This window comes from Saccopteryx bilineata, chromosome 6, assembly GCF_036850765.1.
Source record: "Saccopteryx bilineata isolate mSacBil1 chromosome 6, mSacBil1_pri_phased_curated, whole genome shotgun sequence".
Taxonomy (NCBI): domain Eukaryota; kingdom Metazoa; phylum Chordata; class Mammalia; order Chiroptera; family Emballonuridae; genus Saccopteryx; species Saccopteryx bilineata.
The window spans coordinates 123,853,340-123,869,356 of NC_089495.1; the positions used below are offsets into that span (position 1 = coordinate 123,853,340).

A 16,017-nucleotide genomic window follows, 5' to 3' on the forward strand; every position below is an offset into this window, starting at 1 on the left:
TTGTGCCCTCGGGGTCTCGAACCTGGGTCCTTCCACATCCCAGTCCGACGCTCTATCCACTGCGCCAAAGCCTAGTCAGGCTGAAACAATTTATGGAAAGGCTACACATAATTCAAGGAACTTAAGCTGCTTGCTCATATGCCTACTTCCTGGACAACATTTTTTTTTTATTTTTTAGGTGAGAGGAGGGGAGATAGTGAGGCAGACTCCCACATGTACCCCTATCGGGATCCGCCAGGCAACCCCAACTGGGGCTGATGCTTCAGTACTGAGCCACTTTCAGCGCCCAAGGCTGATGTGCTCCAAGGGAACCATCCTCAGTGCCTGGGGCCATGCCCAACCCAACCAAGCCACTGGCTGAGGGAGGTGAAGAGGGAGAAAAGGGGTAGAGGGAGGGGGAGAGAAACAGATGAGTGCTTCTCCTATGTGCCCTGACTGGGGATTGAACCCAAGACATCCTTACACCAGGCCCATGCTCTATCCACTGAGCCACTGGCGAGGGCCTGGACAGCACTTTTTACATTTATACAAAACTCCTGTTGCATCCCACACTCTTGTTTAATTCCTAAATCACACCAACGCTGAACCGCAAATAAATTTGTAAAGCACAACTTGCTTGCTGATCCTTAAATACCTTTAGCTAAATTATAAAGAAGCCACTCGTAAATTAAGAATATAGCTACTACTGCCTGACCTCTGGTGGCGCAGTGGATAAAGCATCAACCTGGGAACACTGAGGTTGCCGGTTCAAAACCCTGCACTTGTCTGGTCAAGGCACATATGGGAGTTGATGCTTCCTGCTCCTCCCTCCTTTCTCTCTCTCTCTCTCTCTCTCTCTCGCTCTCTCCCTCCTCTCTAAAATGAATAAATAAAAAAATAAATTAAAAAAAATTAAAAAAAAAAGAATATAGCTACAATTATTATTATTATTATTATTTTTACAGAGTCAGAGAGTCAGAGAGAGGGATAGATAGGGACAGAAAGACAGGAAGGGAGAGAGATGAGAAGCATCGATCATCAGTGTTTCGTTGCGACACCTTAGCTGTTCATTGATTGCTTTCTCATATGTCCCTTGACTGTGAGGCTACAGCAGACTGAGTAACCCCTTGCTCAAGGTAGCGACCTTGGGTCCAAGCTGGTGAGCTTTTGCTCAAACCAGATGAGCCAGCGCTCAAACTGGCAACCTCAGAGTTTCAAACCTGGGTCCTCTGCATCCCAGTCTAACACTCTATCCACTGCGCCACCGCCTAGTCAGGCTATTATTTTCTTTTTTGAAGCTCATATGCTCGTGTTTAGTAAGGACTTTTGGGTACAGCTCTACCTACTCTAAACAGCGGCCCTTGTGAACAATAGCATACTCGCTGCTCATGAGGCTCCATCCACCAGGTCAGGAATCTGGGCTCGTCACTGCTTCATCTCCAGCACCTAGGACAGTGCCCAACATGCAAACATTTGTTGAATGCTTAAATGATTAATAAATGGGCATCTGTAAACATGCATGAGCAAAGTGTGAACAGTGTTCCTGGTTTTGGCAGCTTTCTCCTCAAAGGTGTCACCTTAAACATCACAGTACCACTGAAGACCCTCTGTGCAGCTCTGGATACTTTAGGCTGATAGAAAAGGTCTCAGGACCCCACTTATTATTTTCAAAATTAGCTGGAGAACCTGGCTGGGTAGATCAGTTGGTTACAGCATTGTCCTGATAAACCAAGGTTGTGGGTTCAATCCCCAGTCAAGACACATACAAAAATCAACCAATGAATGCATAAATAAATAGAACAACAAATTGATGCTCTGTCTCTCTTAAATCGATTTTAAATTTTTTTAAAAGAAATAAAATTAGTTCCTAAAAATAGTTTGACGTTGTACCCTTCACTTCACTATTGACCCAACTCAGAAGAGCAGCTCAAACCAAGCAGGTAGAGGGTTAACTGTAAAACAGATGGATCCCTTGTTCCCACTTCCTACCTGGTCCTAATCACTCCACTCCTTTGTTATGGTCTCCCCACCTCATCCTTGATCCCTTATTTCTGGATATTGTTTATCAAACAGGGATCACTTTTGGCATCTGGGGAAAGACAATGGGTGGCTAATGTCTCAGGTTCAAATTGCCACTGGACCATCCTAGCCACTGCAACGTTTCACCACGCCCCCTGGTGGCAAACAGCCTTGTGGTTTTGTTCTTTTTTCCTTTAAACTGAAGTTTAGAGAGGAGCAGTTAGCTAGTATGAATTTGAGAGGAAGGTGAGTGTGATAGGCCAGTAGCAATACTGGGGGAAAGATAAAAGTATTTTGAGGATGGCAAGAAATGTTTTTTAAAAGGAGGAGCAGCACCATTCAAATATTAACACAAAAGATTATGGCTTCAGCCCTGGGCGGTTGGCTCAGTGGTAGAGCGTCGGCCTGGCGTGCGGGAGTCCCGGGTTCGATTCCCAACCAGGGCACACAGGAGAAGCGTCCATCTGCTTCTCCACCCCTCCCCCTCTCCTTCCTCTCTGTCTGTCTCTTCCCCTCCTGCAGCCAAGGCTCCATTGGAGCAAAGTTGGCCCGGGCGCTGGGGATGACTCCATGGCCTCTGCCTCAGGCGCTAGAATGGCTCTGGTTGCAACAGAGCACCGCCCCAGATGGGCAGAGCATCACCCCCTGGTGGGCATGCCAGGTGGATCCTGGTTGGGCGTGTGCGGGAGTCTGTCTGACTGCCTCCCTATTTCCAAATTCAGAAAAAAAATAAATAAAATAAATAAATAAATAAATAATAATAAAAAAAAGATTATGGTTTCAAGGTTTGACTTCACTGTTACCCAAATAGACCAGGCCACCCTGGCACCAGAGGCCCTGCTGCCTGGTGGGGGAGGTGAGAGCAGCACCAGGGCATGGAGAGTGATGGGTGCCAACATCAGGAAGGTAGCAGCTCTCCATCCAACCTGGACACGTTTAGGTTGGCATTTTAGGATGCAGAAAACTGGACTAAGACACAATAGGGACAGGCCTAGAGAAAAGTAGCACAAACAACCCAGTGTCAGGAATACTGACCTATTCCTTAAAAATATAACGTTTGGCAAAGAAGCCTGGATTCCCAACTATACCCATTTTTAGAGGGATTTGGGGAGGCAACCACAAGATTCCAGTATGTGTGCACACACTTCTCCCTCCTCTGGGACACCAGAGTTCCTATTCTGCTGGGGCTGCTGAGGCCCACAACACCGCTTCTCACTGGTATGTCCTTGACAACACTTTATATTTATTTAAATGTAGGGACAGATTAAGCAAGCAGGTGAATCAGGAGGACAGAGATGGAGCCAGCTGTTTGGTCCCTAAGTATTCACACCAGAATTGTCTAGAAGCCTCAACAGCTCCCAAAGACTAAAAGCACCTTCTCTGAATTTTTCCTGGTACATGACACAACCCCCTCCCCCAATGCCTGCAGGTCCAACAAACAGGGACGCTGATCAGGAAGTCTAAAGATCAAGTGCGTCTGACTTATGATCATGTGATGAGAAAGAATGGGGCAAATCTCTGACCACTTGGCCCAGTTTATAATTTTAAGTTCTAGAGTGAGAACACAATAAACCCCTCTCCCTCTCTGTTCATAAAGAGAAAATTCGGATGTGTCAACTGACCCCAAAATGTATCATACAAAAATACCCCTGGAATTTAACAGCCTCTCTGATGGTGGAGGAAAAATATCAAATCATCAGATAGTACCAGGTAGTGGCGAGTGGTGCTGGACACGCAGGCTGAGCTAGTGCCACTGAACATGTTGTTGGATAAATGCTGACTTACAGGAGGGGAGGGAATTAGCCCACTCACAGTACTTCTCACATGTAATCGTTTACCCCCAAATCAAAGTCACTCATCCCTGTCAGTGTCTCTACAAGAACACAGCTGGTCTGGGGATAGCACAAGTTCCTTACCAACATCAGTGAGGTGACATGCCACAAGACAGTCAAAGGGTGACAACCTCCAACTTTACAGTTGACCAGCTTGGTTTTAAAGGACACAGCACAGAACCTCCTTACCCAACATGATGGCAAACTTTGGTGTCCCAGGATTTCACTGAGCTGCTGAGTTTTTAAATGTCTTGACAATCTATTCTCAGCAGTGAAAGCAGCATTCAACTGAAGAGAGAAACTTTGGAGAGGGAGGATCCAAATTCAAAGACAACAAAGGAGAAGGGAGGAGCAGAAGGCGTGAACACTGAGTTGCCCGTCACCAACAGCTTACACAACAGCCACCTCAGGGAGCCTGTTTATCTGCTCAGGGGCAAGTGCAGCCTCCACCATCCCTAATTCTGCTAAGGAAAGCACAACTGCCTGTAACCAGCAGGCAGGCAGCACAGCTGTGTGCAGAAGGGAAGGTCATGGTAGAGCAGAACCCCCAGTACCCCCATGTTGAAGCAACTGCAGGACTTTCTCTAGAAGTTTTCACAAAGTCACACTTCAAGGGCAGACCACAAGTCTCTAGGTATGGCTGTGAAAAGGCCATCTCAGGTTGAGAAACACATCCTAGTCTGATACACTCAACTGAATAGACACCTCAATTTTCCCATGGAATTCCAGCCAGACCATAGAGAATGAGTAAAAAATGACAGAAGGAATGTGGGTCCTAAATCTTATTGACACATTTAATAAAGCAGGTGCTCGGATGGACAGAGAAACGAACAGGAACATTACCTACTAAGTGGCTGAGGACTTCACTTAAAATCCTACAAACCCCGAATTTCACTGTCTTCCTGAAACCTCATCTGATGCTGACCATGGAACACGGGGATCAGAGAACTAAAGACTCTAGATGTCCGCTGCGTTCCCAGACGCTCTGTGAGCCTGTTCTGTGCTCAGAACCAGGGCAGGGTGCTTACAGAGATTTTACCTTATGGATTTTTAACTTATTTAAATCAAATCTGGTTTTTTAAAAATTGGAGACATGATTAAGATTTTATAAACAATCTGAGTTTTCTGCTTTTGTCCAGCTTGGCCTGACCATCAAAGCAGCCATGGCCAAGGGTGAGGAAAGAAGGCCACACGCCAGGCTCTGCAGACAATGCCAGGGCAGCTCTCTAGCATTTCCCCTTCACAGCTGTTACGACTCCTCATCGAGAGCACACACCTGTGGACTCACTACTTTCCCCCAGGAAGAGCAACACAGGAAGGTTCTGATATTCTAAAAGGAAAACAAAATTCAAATATATAAAATGCAACTGATTTTTATTAAATAATGTAAAGTTTCCTTGGCACCATCCACATAGATGCTTGCCTTTATGCATAAAATAAGCCAGGTTATTTTGCATTGGTAGCAGACAAAAAAGCTACTGTAGCAAATGCTAAGTGAGTGGACTCATTCCAGGAACATCTGTTCTCAGGCTCACAGCCCATGGGGTCTGCAGGAGCTGACTGGCCACCTCCTTGGACCCTGCCCCTGGCTGCAGCATGTCCTGCCACAGACAAGAGCCATGCTGGGTCACCTGGAGGAGCTGCGCTCTTTGCTCACGCAGTCATCCTGGGAGGTGGTGTCGCCATTCCCCATCATGCTGCAGGTCCTCCTCTTCTTCCTGCGGTGCATTGTCCCGTCCCCTTCCGACCCCGACTCACACTGTATGGGGGAAGAGCAAAAACAGGGACTCAACCTGGATGGAACTTGTGACCTCAGGAGACAGCACACATATTGTCCCCTTCCCCCAGAAACAAAGCAGCCGTTTGCGACTGCTCCGCAACACAGTGTGAGTATCCACCTCGTCAGACGTTCTGGCTCCCAAAGAATTAATCTTCCTGCAGATGGGCAAGTGTCCTTCCAGAATTCTCTAATGGAAGGAGTATTTGAAATCAGGACATCCACTCTAAGAATACTTAAGGTCGTCATTCTGAAACTGCATTATGAAATTTCACTCAACCAACACAGCTGGGTGCATGAAAGTAAGTCTAGCACTTAACATTCATAAAACACCCCACCCTGCCACCACGAGAAAAGATGAAATCAGTCGAGTATGCAGTTATGGGACAGATTTTATCTGCTAAGGCTGCAGGACCCTGTTACCCAATATTAGGTTAGCTTTTAGCAGCTGGGTTTCTAGGCTCCCAGTATACCACCAACAGGGACATTTTTTTTTTTTGTATTTTTCTGAAGCTGGAAACAGGGAGAGACAGTCAGACAGACTCCCGCACGCGCCCGACCAGGATCCACCCGGCACGCCCACCAGGGGATGACGCTCTGCCCACCAGGGGGCGATGCTCTGCCCCTCCGGGGGGTCACTCTGTTACGACCAGAGCCATTCTAGCGCCTGGGGCAGAGGCCAAGGAGCCATCCCCAGCGCCCGGGCCATCTTTGCTCCAATGGAGCCTTGGCTGCAGGAGGGGAAGAGAGAGACAGAGAGGAAGGAGAAGGGGAGGGGTGGAGAAGCAGATGGGCGCTTCTCCTGTGTGCCCTGTCCGGGAATCGAACCCAGGACTCCTGCACGCCAGGCCAATGCTTTACCACTGAGCCAACTGGCCAGGGCCTGGGAAAATTCTTTTTTTTTTTTTTTAAGACTTTATTTATTCATTTTAGAGAGGAGAGAGAGAGAGAGAGAGAAGGGAGGAGCAGGAAGCATTAACTCCCATATGTGCCTTGACCAGTCAAGCCCAGGGTTTCGAACCAGCAACCTCAGCACTCCAGGTCGACGGTTTATCCACTGTGCCACCACAGGTCAGGCTGGGAAAATTCTTTACTTGGACTTGGAGATTATACTGCTTGGAGTCTGAATTCCCAGCACTGCTGTTTGACAGCTGTGTGATCCCGGGCCACTTCTTACTGAAACCCCCAAGTATTCTTTTAACCTCTTGAGGTTACTATGACGGTTCACAAACACATACAGCTATAAAATGGGCAAAAGTCACTCTCCACAGGAATGATGGCAGTTGTCATTCTTAGAAGAAAAAGTTCCATCTTTCTCTCTCCTGGAAGGGAGGAAGGAGAGCCATACGTGATTTTATGGGGGTACCTGTCCTGGAGGCCTGGTGAATGAGTGGAGCCTCACCTCGGAGTCCGAGTCAGATGAGCTGGAGCTAGAAGAACTAGATGAGTCACTGGAGCTGTCAGAGGCGATCCCTGTGGATTCCTGAAGGTCAACGGAGTCAGCCAGGGCCGCCAACTCGGGGTGCTCCTGCTTCAAGATCCTGAGAGACAAGAAATGTTCTCAGTGTTGGGACAAACAACGACCCATACACAATAACCCAGACAAAGCTGAGACTGTCTCTCAGAGGCACCCAGGAATGCCAGGTGCCTGTGCGGAATGAGGGCTTTGAGTGGCGAGGACTTGCGACTCCACAGGCCAGGAATAAGCCCTCCCATGCCGCTCTGGCCTCTCTGAAAGGAGACTGGCCCCACACGCTTGCCTGCCCACACCAGGCAACGTGTCCTTGACTTAGTCGCAGCTTTTCCCCTTGGGAGAAAGTCTCCCTGCCTCATTTTTTCCCTGAACTCTTCCTAGCTGATTTTATTTTGAACCTCCCTTTCCACAGCACAGCACTTAATGACTGCAGTTGGGCTTGATGAAAGTCTGTGTGTAAGAGAAACAATTAGGTCTGTTAAGAAATAGGAAGGGTCAGGTAACAGAGAGGACCCCCTTGCTTGAGGGTAAAACTGAACTGGACCATCAGAGGCAGCAGCCCTCCCCTAGGAACCTATGTGGCATCTGTGGTGGCCAGGGACAAAACCTGGTGGTTAAGGTGAGGCCTTCAGAACGACCAGTCAGGCACACAGCGGCCTGCGGGAGGGAGGAGCAGGCCTCTGATGTCTGAGAGAGTCTGGGGGAACAAAGCCGCCACCCTTGCTGGCCCTCTCAGCAGGGGGGGCTGAGCACTGAACAAGCCAGAATCCCTCTCTTACCCCGAGAGCTGGTCCCTCCAGGTCAGGGTTGGGACACAGTGTCACGGGGTGGCTGGGGGTGGCTTGCACTGCCGCTGCCCGTGCTGTATCTGTTCTGTGGATAAACAGAGGAGCTAAGTCTCCAGGGCAGTGACCTCACTCACAAGAACTGAAGGTAGTAATTTCAAATAGGAATAATGCTCTGGGTAAGAAAAAGAAATAACCAAAGTAAAACCCAAACAAAATGGCTTCCCTTTGCTCTGGAGGGGAAAAGAAACAAAACAAAACAGAAAAACAGAAAATGAGAAACAATCCCAAATGTGACTATGTCTTGCCTGACTGGTTTTGGTCAAAACATGCAGTCTTACCCTGTCCCCTCAAGGCTGGCCAGCATCCTGAGAACTAGCCCTGACCTTGGACCTACAGTCCGCCGCCTGAGCCTCTGCAGCCCCAGCATTTTGGCCAGGCCTGTCTGAACCCAGCACGCGTTACTGCATTGGTTGACTCTTTCCATTTTACCTCTTCAATAAAAATTGGAACAAAGCAAAAATGAGAAAAAAATGTCTCTCACCTATACCATTTCCTCGACAACTTTGGTCTGCCTCTTACCGTCTTGTGCCATACAACAGGGAAGTTGGTACTGCTGGCAAAATTCTGGGTGATGGCAATGGTGGTATCAAGGTTGAGGACAACATGCCACCAGCCTCCTAAAATCCAAGTAAATAGTTAAGCAGGGGTTGGGTTCCACAAACCATTACTCTATACCATAAACTTCATATAACATTTAACATGAACTTCAGAAGCTGGGGATTCCCATCCACAAGGGAGAGCCTGAAACAGGATCCTTCTGATCTAAGAGTCATGAAGGACCTGTTTGTGTCGAGTGTTACTGGAATAGGGCTGGGCCTATTCATTTCTGAATTGTCTTATGGCTGCTTTCCTGCTACAAGGACAGAGCTGAGCAACTGTGACACAGGACAACAGTGCCTAAAATATTTACTCTCTGGTTCTTTACAGAAAGTGTGTCCTCTCCTGCTAATCCTAAACTGTGAACCAGACTGTAAAGGCAGCAAGTTCTTCAGTGTCTGAGGAGAAAAACAATCTGAAATACCTTTATTTCCAACACTTAACCTATCAAGAGGTTATCAGGTGTGGGATTGATTTCCTGCCTCTAGTCTGAGTCACTATTTCCTGTCTCAACCTACCCAGTGCTACACTATATTAAAACCTCAATTTACAGGAATAGGCTCAAGTCACAGAACATACAGAAGACACTAGGTAAACACTAAGGATAAAAATGAGCAGGCTCTTTACATAAAGAAAGTTTAGATCAATAGTCATTATGTATTTTGGTGATAAGAAAGGTGGACAGTAAGTAGCCCTTGAGCACTTGACAACACAGTAACATCACTTTCAGAGGTGGGCACTGGTCAGTTCATTCAGTCAGCATGCGGAAGTATTTCTTTGACTCACTCTCTATGTAGTTCTCCAAAAGGACAAATTACTAAATTCAAATAAAGTACTTGTTTCAGTTCATCTCTACCTGGCACAAAGACAGTCTCTCCTGGTTTTTGTAAGATTTCCAGGGGTTTGAATTCGGGTGGCCAGGTTGGAAGCTGTGTCCGGGGATAAATTATATTAAACCAGGTAATAGCTTCATCTTGCTGGTTCCCTCCTTCTTCACGGGTCACCTTGATGAGTTCCCTGGGTGTGCTGGTAGGGAACAGGCACCAGCGCTTGTGGCCCTGAACTAAGGCATTCCAGGCACTGGTTCCCAGGGGGTCGATGTGAATTCCAGTTCCAGAGCGTGGTGGCCCCATTACAAACCACCTAAAGGACAGAAACATCAAAGACATGAGAGAGTAGTTTAACTACACACACACACACATATCAATCACAATAATGAGTTTGCTGCTTTAAACACATCGTGTTATCTTTGTTTCAAAGACTACATGAATTTTGGGACATAGAAATGCTGAGAAAATTGTGCATGAACTGATCCCTAACAGAAAATAGAGAAATCATGTGGCTTAAGGCTAGACTTAAACTTCCCTTACAGTCAGTGGTTCAACTTCGGCTTCGGCTGCATGTTTGAATCACCTGGGAAGCTTTAAGAAATCCTGATGCCCAAGCAGCACCCAGACTAAATCAGAGTCTCTAGACCTGTGTGGGGGCATCAGTAGCCCCTAAAGAAAGTCCCAAGTGCAGCCAAGGGAAAACCACTCACTGCTTTGGAAAAAAGGGTAGCTGGTTGACATGTGCTATTATAGAGAAGGCTGGGACAGTGTTTTACCTGTAAGGGGGCCTGCGCTTTTCCCCCGCATACTGGAAAAGGTCATCAGTGAAGAACTTGGGCACCTTGTAGTCTTCCAAAAGCTTTCTTCTCTTGGGATGTTCCCCATAGCTGCTGTCAAAGATATAGAGGGGGCTGTCATCGCGAGTGCTCTCCATATATTCGATGTAGTATTTCATCTTCATCTTCACGGAGTAGCCATCATTATCCTCCCCACATTTGAACTTCTGGTTCCGGTACTTCCTTTTTAGGCGTTCCAGGGTCCATTTCTCCTGCGCAGACCAGCCTTCTTGGGCGTTAAGCAGAACTACGGGCTTGTAAGGTCTTTCGTATCGCTCCACAAATTCTTCCACCGACAGTTGTAATGCGTCTGCCCTCTCTACATTATCCTGAAGCAATCAGAAAAAAAACCATCCAGTTAAAACAACGACAAAAATAGGCAAATAAGGATGTATTCACGGCCAATTAACCATGGCATACCTAAGGAACCAGATTTTTAACTTGGCTTCTACTAGGGGACCGGGTAGGGGTGGGGTCGAGGATCTGCGTGCTTTTGGGCACGTCGCACATAGAGCCACCCCACCAAGGGTGGCTTTGCATCGCCCACTTGTGGCTTTTGACAGTTGGGGCCGTCCAAAGGAATCAAGGGGCGACAGGCTTCTTTTTCGAGGTTGTCAAAGGCGTGACAATCCAGGTGCCCGCGCGGGGGAGGAAGGAGGCCCCCCTGCAACCCTGACCTCTGCGGGGTGAGGGTGAGCCCATCAGAACCCCGGGGTGCCGCACTCGGCGCGGGCGGACTGTGCCCCGGGAGGGGTGTGTGGCCGCTCGGAGACGCCTGTGTCCGGCCCGCGATCCCCGCGCGCTCACCGCCACGGCCGCCGGGTTCAGCGAAAAGCTCTCGTAATAGTTGTGTCGGGTCCAGTCCAGCGAGTCCTTCAGCTCCGGTCGCGCACTCCGCTTGGCCTCGCGGATGCGCTTCTTGCTCTTGTGGTTCATCCTGCGAGGGTGACCAGCTGGTTCCGCGACAACCTCCGCGCGGCCCACTTCCTGCCACCGAAGTGCCCTCTTCCCGACCCAGGGGGCCACCGCACTGAAACGCCCTTCGCTCTGGCCCAGCACCTTAAAAGTCGCCTTCCAGAAAATTCATTCCTCAACCACCTACTGGGCCTCGGGTTGGGCATGCGGCTGCGGTCTTCCCCGCCCCCCGGCCTCTCGCGGTCAGCCATTGGCCTCGGCTCCTTCAGGGTCCGCCTCCATATGTGCCGGAGTTCTGCCATGTTGGGAAGGTCAGGCCTGCCAAGAAGCCGCCTCACTGCTGCCAGCTCTCACACACCTGTTTCCGGTTTCGTCATTTCCGTCAGCGCACAGCCTTCCGGTTTCTGACTTCCGTTGGCGGGCTGTGCGGGTTACTTAGTGGTCTGTTTCTTTTGCCTGGTTTCGAGTCTGTTCTCACCGTGCTGCTACTGTCTCCTGAGAGCTGCTTTCCTCCTTTTTTGCCGTAGGGTTTTAAGGACCCGATGGAGCCACGTGGTACCGGGGAAGCGGCCTTCAGTTCCCGCGTGCTCATCCTGGCGGCTAGGCGCTCTCCCTTGCTTCCTGCCCTCCCCGAGACCACCGACTCTCCCTTGGGCGGCCGTGGCTTCCAAGGGCGTGTGGTCCGGGCCCAGTGCTTTCGGTTCTCGGAGGAGCCGGGTGTGGGAGCGGAGGGAGCGATGTTGGAGGTCCTCGTTCCGCAGGTGCGTGCAGTTGCACCCACCGGAAACGTCTCCGATCCTTTGCGCGGTTATCTAGCTGAGGAGCGGTTCTCAGCCCACCTGGGGAGGGCGGCTGGAGAGGGGTTGAGGGAGTGGGGTCCGTGGCTTCCCGCCTTAGGACGGATCATATGAAGCTCGTGGCGTATTACATGTCTTTAGATATGGAATCTGGGGACCCTGCCAGGAAGGGAGTTTATCCACACCGACTTTTTACTGCCAGAAAAGTGGCATTCTTGAAACCTAATATTTCTTTGATCTTATTGAAGGGCTTCTTAATTAAGCTTTATGTGGGACTGGGGTGCGGGGGTTCCAATCCTTACTGCCCAGATAAAGTTTTTGTTTTTAGCACTCACTTCTTTTCAGCTCATGGCTGCCCCCAAACTCAGCAATTATACCTTACAAGCGTCCGGTTTTTCAAAGCGCTTTCACGTTGCAGTGTTTCATTTGGTTTTAAAAGCAGCCTGTGACATAGGTATTAGTAATAGTTTAAAGGTGAAGAATATCTCCAGCGGAACCCATTTCAGATAGTTCTATTGTATTGTTTTCACGTTGAAATACGCATCTTGATTTCTTCCCTTATTTAGGGAGTGAAGATACTCTCTGAGAACAGACCCGCTTTACACCCAAATTTGCAGAACTCCCTGGTTAGAAATCCTTCCTTGTCTTAAGTGAAATCGACCAGGGGAGGCATTTTTGTCTCTCCTTCACTATATACCGCCTACAGTTAGAATAGTACTTAGCATATTTTAGGCACTAATATTTTTGTTGACTGGATTAAGTTCAGAGTTTAGCTCCTTTACCTTTGATACATTTGTAACTTCAGTCGCTTTCTACCACTCCACTAGGGGCACCCTTTGCTCTAGGAAGCCAAGGTGTACGCGATTTGTAGTTTGTAATCTCTAACTTTGCTTATTTTGTGCCTGGTACTGTATTAAATAGTTTGTATTGACTCTGCCTAATCACCCCATGAGATAGCATTTTTGCAATTCAGGAAACTGAAGCACAGACTTAAATAACTTGAGTGAAGTCACACAACTAGTAAATTCCAAATCAGGAGTTTGAACTCCGGGCAGGCTCATTCCAGAGTTCTGAGCTGTGTTATTTTGCTTGGCTAAATACCATGCTCTCACAATTCTATGTTTTTAAAGGCTTTGTAAACTGCTTGCCTTCCTAAACTCCAGGATTCAAGTCCACTGAAACCTAAGGGTGTCTTCCTAGGGCCACATTATTTCTCCTTAGCATACCAAGTTATGCCTGTGCTTAAAACCCTTGCATTTAATATGAAAGCTAAACTTCCTGTGGCCAATGAGACCACATGGGTCTGATCCCTGCCTTCACTATGACCTCTGTTTGCGCTACATAGCCCTGTCTCCAACACCTACACAAGGGCTCTGGTCCATTAAGAGGCTTCAGTTCCTTCATCAGGGCCTCTGTCTGAATCATCCTCTCCCTATCCAGGGCAGCCATCTTGTGGTTATTGTCCCGTGCGCCCCTACTCCCCACCATTACTCATCTGTTTTATTTTTAGCATTATCACAAACCCAAAATATCTTTGCTTGCTTGTTGCCTGTCTCTCCCAAGTAGGGTCTGTATACTGTAGGAGTTACATCTTTAGCCTAGAACAGCTGTTAAGCCAGTCCTTGAATAAATGCTTGAGTAAATGAGTGTTTGAAGTACATATCACATGGTATTGCAGTTTTATCACCCCCCCCCCCCATTGGATGTGAACTGAAGAGCAGGAAACTGTCGTTTTTGTAATGGATGCCAGTGCCAGGCGCTCAGTACTTGCTATGTAGTATTCCAAATTCCAGTGAGTTATTCATGCTGTACAAAAATCCTTTTCAGGTCCTGCATCTTCAGTATGGAATGTATGTTTGGCCCTGTGCTGTGGTCCTGGCCCAGTACCTATGGTTTCACAGAAGATCTCTCCTGGGCAAGGCTATCTTAGAGGTACACATGCCCTCGAGGTTTCAAAAAAACTGTTAATATTTAAGTCTATATGCTTGTTAAATATAGGGTGCGGCAAAAGTAGGTTTACAGTTGTTTGGAATAAACACAACTATAAACCTACTTTTGCCCCATCCTGGGGGTAACTTGGCCAGCTTACCCCCAGGTAAGCTGAGAATGATTTTTACATTAAGTGTTTTAAAAAAGAAACTGTGGCCCACCAAAACTAAAATATTTAGTTTGTCCATTTAGTTTGCTGACTCCTTCTAAATGAAGCCCATTGATGAATTTGGCACAGAAAAGTTATTTCTTAAAATAATTTTTATTCATTTTAGAGAGAAGGGGGGAGGAGCAGGAAGAGTCAACTCACATGTGCCTTAACTGGGCAAGCGACCTCAGTATTCCAGGCCGACACTTGATCCACTGTACCCAGAAACAGTTCTTAGTAAGGCCATCTTCCTAGGATGTTCCAATAGGGTCATTTGGCCTCCAATACCTGCAGTCTTTTACAAAATAGCCTATTTTCAGGATTCTTGAGATTAAAAACATAATCCAAGCTCTCATCACTTTGACCTGACTGATGGAGGTTTTCAGGAATAAACTTTTGTCAAGGTTGCAGAAATGATACTGTGCTTAAATCTTTTGCAAAACTTATGAAGAGTAGGGAAGGCACTTGGCATTCTTCTATCCCCAAGTGGTAATTGTTGGGCATTCAGAAGACTGAATCTCTAAGCCCATCTTCAAACTAGAAACTGGTTTTTGTTTCAGTAATACAAAGGCACTCCTTGGTATTAAGTACCATGTCACTTTCAAGGCCCAGCTGAGAAATCCCTTCATAGAAAGTCACCATTCTAAACACGTCAGGCTTTTTTCACATAAAAGCGATTAAAATCAACAGTACATGGCTGTGCATGTAAGTCACACATGGAGCCTCTAAGACCTTGTATGTATCCCATGACTTTAGACATTGAGAACTGAAAATAACCTGAAAATAACAGGTCATGTCCCAAAACTAGGCATTACTAGCTGTCCTTTGACCCAATTAAGAGGAATCATCACAAATGCAAAACCCAAGCTCCCTAGGGTTTAAGGCAGTGCTTTCATTACGGCACTTTCTTGGCCTAAGCTCAAACTTACATATTAAGCCTGTACCTGCAAACAAAATGGGGATCTGCAAGACCAAATTCTTTGCAGTTTTAGACAACCTTTTGAAATGTAATCTTTCAATTTACTAGATTGGAGCTGGAGCCAGCCTTCCAGGAATCATAGCTGCAAAATGTGGCGCTGAAGTAATACTGTCAGACAGTTCAGAGCTGCCTCACTGTCTGGATATCTGTGAGCAAAGCTGCCAAATGAATAACCTGCCACAGGTGCGCGTTATAGGTCTAACATGGGGTCACATATGCCAGGACCTTCTGGCTTTGCCACCACAAGATGTTATTCTTGCATCTGATGTGTTCTTTGAACCAGAAGGTAAATCTTTTTTGCTTAACAGTAAATATGGCCAGAGACATGATTAAGTAGAAATTAATAAGCCTTCTCTTTCAGATTTTGAAGACATTTTAACAACAGTATATTTTTTGATGCAGAAGAGCCCCAAGATCCAAGTGTGGTCTACTTACCAGGTAAGAAGGTAAGGCTAATAATTCTGGTTTATTCTCAATTTTATTACACTAATACCAAAGGGTAAAAAAAACAAAACAGGAAAGTCATGTTTAATAACAATTTATTTTCTTTCAGTGCTGACTGGTCACTTGAAGCTTTGCTCTACAAGTGGGATATGAAATGTGTCCACATTCCTCTGGAGTCTTTTGATGCAGACAAAGAAGATATAGCAGAATCTGCCCTTCCAGGAAGACATACTGTTGAAATGCTGGTCATCTCCTTTGCAAAGGACACTCACTGAATTATAACTATAAGTTGTTTTGTGATGTCAATACTGATTAGCAACCTGGCATGCCAACTTCAGATTGAGAGCACAAACAGTGGACCTGAAGATAAGTCAGGATCTGTCGGCCTTAAATATTGACAATTAACTAGATGTCATTTGTGGGTTACATAGCCATGAAAACAAAATTAAAACACTATAAGAAAAGGACTCATTGTCCTAAGTCATTAAAATAGGGCATAAATTAGGGTATGAGAAAGGAGCAGTACCCACAACCTTATAAAGTGCTACCTTAG

The 16,017-nt window shown here is 47.0% G+C and overlaps 2 protein-coding genes across 7 annotated transcripts; one reads left to right on the forward strand and one right to left on the reverse strand.

Annotated features, from left to right (window-relative positions):
- Nucleotides 1–5,187: 5,187 nt before the first annotated feature.
- JMJD6 (jumonji domain containing 6, arginine demethylase and lysine hydroxylase) lies at nucleotides 5,188–11,365 on the reverse strand. 4 transcript variants are annotated; one of them, XR_010726158.1, is made up of 7 exons: nucleotides 11,000–11,365; nucleotides 10,133–10,521; nucleotides 9,383–9,669; nucleotides 8,411–8,546; nucleotides 7,861–7,954; nucleotides 7,010–7,148; nucleotides 5,451–5,589 (listed from the first exon to the last, which is right to left on the reverse strand). XR_010726158.1 is itself a non-coding variant. In XM_066236350.1 (6 exons), exons 1-6 carry the CDS (start codon nucleotides 11,126–11,128, stop codon nucleotides 5,458–5,460), a joined length of 1,212 nt encoding a protein of 403 aa, XP_066092447.1. In that variant the 5' UTR covers nucleotides 11,129–11,363; the 3' UTR covers nucleotides 5,188–5,457. The 4 variants fall into 4 exon arrangements, 3 of the variants coding, with proteins under 3 accessions (XP_066092447.1, XP_066092448.1, XP_066092449.1); XM_066236350.1 differs by lacking the exon at nucleotides 7,861–7,954 and having other exon boundaries at nucleotides 5,188–5,589; nucleotides 11,000–11,363; XM_066236351.1 differs by lacking the exon at nucleotides 5,451–5,589 and having other exon boundaries at nucleotides 7,861–7,949.
- A 143-nt stretch (nucleotides 11,366–11,508) lies between these two features.
- On the forward strand, nucleotides 11,509–15,931 carry METTL23 (methyltransferase 23, arginine). 3 transcript variants are annotated; one of them, XM_066236906.1, is made up of 6 exons: nucleotides 11,517–11,548; nucleotides 11,635–11,868; nucleotides 13,732–13,836; nucleotides 15,069–15,306; nucleotides 15,382–15,466; nucleotides 15,574–15,931. In XM_066236906.1, the coding sequence occupies exons 2-6, from the start codon at nucleotides 11,650–11,652 to the stop codon at nucleotides 15,737–15,739; spliced, it is 813 nt and encodes a 270-aa protein (XP_066093003.1). In that variant the 5' UTR covers nucleotides 11,517–11,548; nucleotides 11,635–11,649; the 3' UTR covers nucleotides 15,740–15,931. The 3 variants fall into 3 exon arrangements, with proteins under 3 accessions (XP_066093004.1, XP_066093003.1, XP_066093005.1); XM_066236907.1 differs by lacking the exon at nucleotides 13,732–13,836 and having other exon boundaries at nucleotides 11,509–11,868; XM_066236908.1 differs by lacking the exons at nucleotides 11,517–11,548; nucleotides 11,635–11,868 and having other exon boundaries at nucleotides 13,735–13,819.
- The last annotated feature ends 86 nt before the right edge of the window (nucleotides 15,932–16,017 follow it).

Coding starts and splice junctions, on each gene's coding strand:
- JMJD6 (XM_066236350.1), bottom strand. CDS start 11,128: ATGAACCACAAGAGCAAGAAGCGCATCCGCGAGGCCAAGCGGAGTGCG. Junction 10,522..10,999: donor TGAACCCGGCGGCCGTGGCG/GTGAGCGCGCGG, acceptor TGATTGCTTCAG/GATAATGTAGAGAGGGCAGA. Junction 9,670..10,132: donor AAGCGCAGGCCCCCTTACAG/GTAAAACACTGT, acceptor TCTGTCCTTTAG/GTGGTTTGTAATGGGGCCAC.
- METTL23 (XM_066236906.1), top strand. CDS start 11,650: ATGGAGCCACGTGGTACCGGGGAAGCGGCCTTCAGTTCCCGCGTGCTC. Junction 13,837..15,068: donor TGGGCAAGGCTATCTTAGAG/GTACACATGCCC, acceptor TCAATTTACTAG/ATTGGAGCTGGAGCCAGCCT. Junction 15,307..15,381: donor TGTGTTCTTTGAACCAGAAG/GTAAATCTTTTT, acceptor CTTCTCTTTCAG/ATTTTGAAGACATTTTAACA.